The sequence below is a fragment of the Marmota marmota genome, unplaced genomic scaffold (genome assembly GCF_001458135.2).
Source record: "Marmota marmota marmota unplaced genomic scaffold, marMar, whole genome shotgun sequence".
Taxonomy (NCBI): Eukaryota; Metazoa; Chordata; class Mammalia; order Rodentia; family Sciuridae; genus Marmota; species Marmota marmota.
Genome location: NW_026000168.1, coordinates 17,624,034 through 17,629,945, shown reverse-complemented (window position 1 = coordinate 17,629,945; position 5,912 = coordinate 17,624,034). Strand labels below are relative to the sequence as shown.

The 5,912-nt window shown below is 58.9% G+C and overlaps 1 protein-coding gene across 1 annotated transcript in view; it reads left to right on the top strand.

Moving 5' to 3' along the window:
* Slc6a6 (solute carrier family 6 member 6) overlaps positions 1–5,912 on the top strand; it is a 53,543-nt gene that overhangs the window by 16,061 nt on the left and 31,570 nt on the right. Inside the window, exons 2-6 of the mRNA XM_015495100.2 lie at positions 1,262–1,501; positions 2,867–3,001; positions 4,589–4,823; positions 5,262–5,313; positions 5,461–5,517. Coding sequence (XP_015350586.1) covers positions 1,273–1,501; positions 2,867–3,001; positions 4,589–4,823; positions 5,262–5,313; positions 5,461–5,517 — 708 coding nt within the window. The 5' untranslated portion in view covers positions 1,262–1,272. The remainder of the gene's footprint in view (positions 1–1,261; positions 1,502–2,866; positions 3,002–4,588; positions 4,824–5,261; positions 5,314–5,460; positions 5,518–5,912) is intronic.

Below are 5,912 nucleotides of genomic sequence, written 5' to 3'. Positions count from 1 at the left end.
AGGCCCCCCGGGTCGGGCTGCCTGGCCATGGAAAGAACTAGAATCCTGGTTCCACAGGAAACCACAGGGAACCCAAGGGGCTCGGGGAATTCCAGTTACCACTCTCCCCCAAGTTTCTAGAAGGTTCTCTGCCGGTGTGAGAAGTTAAGTCCTGCAGCCCAGAGATGGAGGGAGGACTCTCGGGGTCCCCACCAGCCACCAGCCCTGGCTCCTGGGGGGAACCAGCCTTTGCCCGGCACGGGGGCCCACGCCTGTCATCCCAGCGGCTGGGGAGGCTGAGGCAGGAGGATCGCGAGTTGGAGGCCAGCCTCAGCCAAAGCGAGGCCCTGAGCCGCTCAGGGAGACCCTGTCTCTAAATAAAATGCAAAACAGGGCTGGGGACGGGGCTCAGGGGTCAAGTGCAATCTCTGAGTTCAATCCCCCCCACTAAAAAGGGTGGACGTGGCCTTTTGGGTAAAAGGAGGCTCCCCAGGAGGCCGCTCCCTGAGCCACACCGTCCCCGGGAGGGAGGGAGGGAGGCCCAGACATCCTCCCATTATGGGCCCACCCAGCCGGCCCACAATGAGCCGTCCTGATAACCATCGGGGGCTGGAACAATAGTGGCCATTGGGGCTATTTTTACAGTGGCCTGGCCCCACCGGGCCCCTGAGGGACAGGGCACAGAAAGGCCTTGCGGATGCCCCAGCAGACGGAGGAAGGGCCCGGTGGGCTGCCCGGGGCCGCAGGAAGCCTTGTGGGTCTGCCTGTCGCCAGAAACAATCGGGGTCCCCCACCCCAGCCAGGGACAGGAAGAGGTGGGTCTCGCTGGCTCCTGGTGCCGCCTGGGGCCGGGCCTCACGTCCAAGCCCCAGGTCCTCGGGCCACCCCCCCTGGCCTGCTGCGTCACCCCCAGAGCGACCTGCAGATACCTGGGAACCACTGACCCCATGGCGCTGCCCGATGCCCTACTGTGCGCCTGCCAGGGACACCCCAGGACGGGCTCCTCTTGTCCCCAGGGGTGACTATATTTTATGCTTTGGGTATTGAGGATGGAACCCAGGGGACACCCCACCCCTGAGCCCCGTCCCCAGCCCTATTTTTGCATTTGATTTAGAGACAGGGTCTCCCTGAGTGGCTGAGGGCCTGGCTTTGGCTGAGGCTGGCCTCCACCTTTCGATCCTCCTGCCTCAGCCTCCAAAATGAGCATCAGGCCGTCCAGGGGCGACGCCCAGGGGCCCCCTCATCGGCCTCACCTTTTGGTCCCGTTGTGTCCCCTGCCTAGAAAGTGATCCGATGGCCACCAAAGAGAAGTTGCAGTGTCTGAAGGACTTCCACAAGGATATCTTGAAGCCGTCTCCCGGGAAAAGCCCCGGCACCCGGCCCGAGGACGAGGCCGAGGGCAAGCCCCCGCAGCGGGAGAAGTGGGCCAGCAAGATCGACTTTGTGCTGTCCGTCGCTGGCGGCTTCGTGGGCTTGGGCAACGTGTGGCGATTCCCGTACCTCTGCTATAAAAATGGTGGAGGTGAGTCCAGGGTGGGAGTTGGCCAAAGGGGAGGCGTGAAGGCCGCCGCCCGAGGGTCGGGGTGCCTTCTCTCTGCACCCTGATCTTCCTCCCCCGGGTCACCCTGTCCCACCCCCTGACCCCAGCTCACCACAGAGACAGGAGATGAGCACGACTGAGAATCAGGGTGGCCGGGTTCTGTCCCGAGTCTTGCTGTGTTACCTTGAGGTGCCTCACACCCTCTCTGATCCTCTAGTCTCTGAAAAGGTGGAATAAGGTCAGAGATTCACACTTGCCCTTTGTAAACCCCCCTGGATTTATTGCTCCCCACTTTCTCTCTCCTTGACATTATTTTTTTGGGGGAAGGGGGTACCGGGGATGGAACTTGGGGACACTCGGCCACTGAGCCCTGTCCCCAGCCCTATTTTGCATTTTATTGAGAGACAGGGTCTCACTGAGTTGCTTAGTGCCTCGCTTTGGCTGAGGCTGGCCTCCCACTCGCGATCCTCCTGCCTCGGCCTCCCGAGCCGCTGGGTTGCCAGGCGTGGGCCATGTTGTTGGGGTGTTTTTTGTTTTGTTTTGTTTTCATCCTGCCTGCCGAGGGCTCTCCGCGAGAGTCCTCGGAGGTGCCAATGTCCAGTGGCCACCCCCCGGCCCCGAGGTTTTAGGGACTTGGAGAGAGCTTGGGTAGGCTGGAGTTTGCTCAAGCCTGGCCCCGGGCCACCTGTGCTTAGGAAGCCACCCTTTGGGGGACTTTTCCCTTAGAGCCTGGTTTCTTAACCTTTCGTAGGTCTCAGGCCCCTGGGGGACTCTGATGAGGGCCCCAGACGCTCCTCAGAACCAAGCACCCACCCTAGACCCAAGTTGCCCACAGTTTCAAAGGGTTTATGGGACCCGCTGAAGCCATTAGTGACGCAGGTAGGACCCCTGTCCCCCAGCTGTGCCCTGCCTCCATTCCCTGGCAGCCCCCCCCACCCCCTGCCTCCCCCCCACCAGCTGGAGAAGAAGCCACCCTTGGGTTTCTCACGGCAGCTGCTGCGATCCTTCTAGATCTTTCCATCTGGGCAGGCCTGGGCATGGCAGGTGTCGGAGAGGGTGTTGCAGGTGGAACAGTCCCCACTAAGGCAGGCAAGCCCATAGGTGCAGCTCAAGCAAAGGCCCTGTGGCTCCGAGGACCGGGTGCCAATTTGGAGATGGCTGGGGTGGGGGGGGACACGTTGGAGAGTCTGGCCCTTGTCCCTCCTGCCCCCCTGCCCCCCGTCACTCATTCTCTCTCTCTCTCAGATTCTGGTGGCCGGGAGGGGTCGGGAGGGAGCACCTCGGGGTGCCGGTCACTGCCACAGCCACAGCCTTAACGCTCGGTCACTTCTGCCTGCCCCCTTACAGGTGCGTTTCTAATCCCGTATTTCATTTTCCTGTTTGGGAGCGGCCTGCCCGTGTTTTTCCTGGAGGTCATCATAGGCCAGTACACCTCGGAAGGGGGCATCACCTGCTGGGAGAAGATCTGCCCCCTGTTTTCCGGTGAGTGCGGGGGGTCCTTGTGCTGGGCTGGATTTTATTGAGCAGCTACTGTGCCCCAGGTCCATTGGACGTGCCTGTGCCTGATGCAAGTTAGGAAGGAGCCAGTCGGGACAGCAGATGTGGCCCCTGAGGCCTCGGGGAGAGGGGAGGGGACACGGGCCAGCTGCTAGGAAGAGAAGATGGCGTGGCCCCTCCAGGGGCTCTGTGTTCCCAGGAGGCGCCGTGTAGACGGGAGCCCGGGCACCGTGCTCAGCCCCCAGGGGGTTCTCAGAAGAACCAGTCAGGACCGACGGGCACCGGGCAGGATGGTGACGTGCCCAGCCACCCGTAGACGTCTATTCTAGCATCCTGTGTGCCATGAACCAATGATCCAATAACCAATAATAATACTGATCAGTAGATGATCAATGATTCACTAATGCGGTGAGGCATTCAGTTTGCATTCATCTACCTGTCCACCATTCAGCTCACCACTGCCCTGGCCGACCCTCCAACCAACCACCATGTGGGCCCTCATACCACGCCTGGGTGTTCGGTGCACTTAGTGGGTCTTCATCCACCTTCCACCATCCGCCATCTGTCCATCCATCCACCCTTCCACCCATCCGTCCGTCCATCCATGCATCCAATTGTCCATCCATCCATCCAATCGTCCATCCATTCATCCGTCCGTCCATCCAATCGTCCAGCCATCCGTCCATCTGTCCGTCTGTCCATCCATCCATCCATCCATCCATCCAATCGTCCATCCATCCATCCATCCGTCCATCCAATCGTCCATCCATCCATCCATCCAATCACCCACCCACCCATCCATCCAATTGTCCATCCATCTGTCTGTCCGTCCATCCATCCATCCATTCATTCAATCGTCCATCCATTCATCCATCCATCTGTCCGTCTGTCCGTCTGTCCATCCATCCAATTGTCCATCCATCTGTCCATCTGTCCATCCATGCATCCAATTGTCCACCCATCTGTCCGTCTGTCCATTCATCCAATCATCCATCCATCCATTCATCCAATTGTCCATCCATCCATCCATCCATCCAATCACCCACCCACCCATCCATCCAATTGTCCATCCATCTGTCTGTCCATCCATCCATCCATCCATCCATCCAATCGTCCATCCATCCATCCATCCATCTGTCCGTCTGTCCGTCTGTCCATCCATCCAATTGTGCATCCATCTGTCCATCCATCCATCCAATTGTCCATCTGTCTGTCCATCTGTCCATCCATCCATCCAATTGTCCATCTGTCTGTCCGTCTGTCCATCCATCCATCTCCATCTGTCTGTCCATCCATCCATCCATCTCCATCCGTCCGTCCATCCATCCGTCCGTCCGTCCATCCGTCCATCCAATCGTCCATCCATCCATCTGTCTAATCATCCACCCGTCCATCCGTCCGTCCATCCACCCGTCCATCCCTCCATCCATCCATCTTCCTTCGATGCTGGTCTCTGCTGAAGAGTCCCCTCTGGCCCTGTCCTGGGGATGCCGGGGCCCTCCTGTGGAGTGGGCGGTCCTGGTGGCCCCCTTGCTGATGCTCATGGCGCTCCTTGCCCCCCCCGCCCCCCAGGTATCGGCTACGCGTCCGTTGTGATCGTCTCCCTCCTCAACGTCTACTACATCATCATCCTGGCCTGGGCCACCTACTACCTGTTCCACTCCTTCCAGAAGGACCTGCCCTGGGCCCACTGCAACCACAGCTGGAACACGCCCCACTGTCTGGAGGACACGCTGCGCAAGAACCAGAGCCTGTGGCTCACCATCAGCACCCACAACTACACGTCCCCCGTCATCGAGTTCTGGGAGTAAGACTGGCCTCGCTGCGGGCAGGGGGCTGGGGCGGGCGGAGGGCGCGGGCCACCCCTCGTCCTCCCTGGGGAGTTGCGGTCTTCGAGGGTCGGGGGTGGGACGGGGAGAGGGTCCATATTTGCCCAGGGCTGGTATCGAATCTCGGTTCTGCCACTTCCTGGCCCGTTGATCTGGGCAAGTCCCCCTTTCTCCTCTCTGAGCCTCAGTTTCTTCACGATTTCTTAGTACATTTTAGAAAAAAAAATACATTCTCTGTCCTTGAACAGAGAAAGAAAATGTCTACATGAAGCTGAGGTAGTTACTCCAGTGAAAGGCGCATAGATCGAGTGGGAAAAATTGTGTATCAGTTAGCAGTTAGCTTTTGCTGCGTCACAACCATCCCCAAATTTGGTGAATTCACAGTCACCATTTACCATGATTCTGTTTGTCGGCAGTTTGCGCCAAGCCCTCCGAGTCTTGGGCTGCTTCCTGTGTCTGCAGACCGTTGTGGGTCCTCGGGGTAGCGCTTGGGCATTGGCTGGCTAGGGGCTTGTCACGGGTAGCTCCGGAGACAACAGACAGGTGACCCTCCGGGCATAAGTTCTTTTTCAATCTCCGCTCAGGCGTCATTTGTGTTCATGTCCCGTTGACCAGAGGAAGCCAAAGACAACCCCCGACGGAGAAGTACGGGGAACTAAAACCCGCCTGCTCGTGAGGGTAGACAACTAGGGGTAGTTTTGCAGTGAACCACAACGTCGTCCATCACTGTAGGGAGCTGTTAGGAAAAAAATATAGATGTCCTCTGTTATTTGCACAGAGAAGAATGCAGGTCCCCAGGCTTCTCAGAAAGAAGACATTAAAAGCACGTGCATCGCCCCTCAGCTCCCCACCCGTTGGGGAGCGGAGCTTCTAGACAAAGAAATGTCGGCATCTCATTCTGTCACTTGAATGGGGCCCAAGGCCACCGCCTTGACCTTTCTGTGCTGTTCTTGGCACAGCCTGACCACACAGGCCTGCCCCACCCGGGGCACCAGTATCTCTGCCAGCCTACTGGGCCTCGTTGCCATCACGACCGGGGGTCTAGCCTGCACACCTGGGGTCTAGCC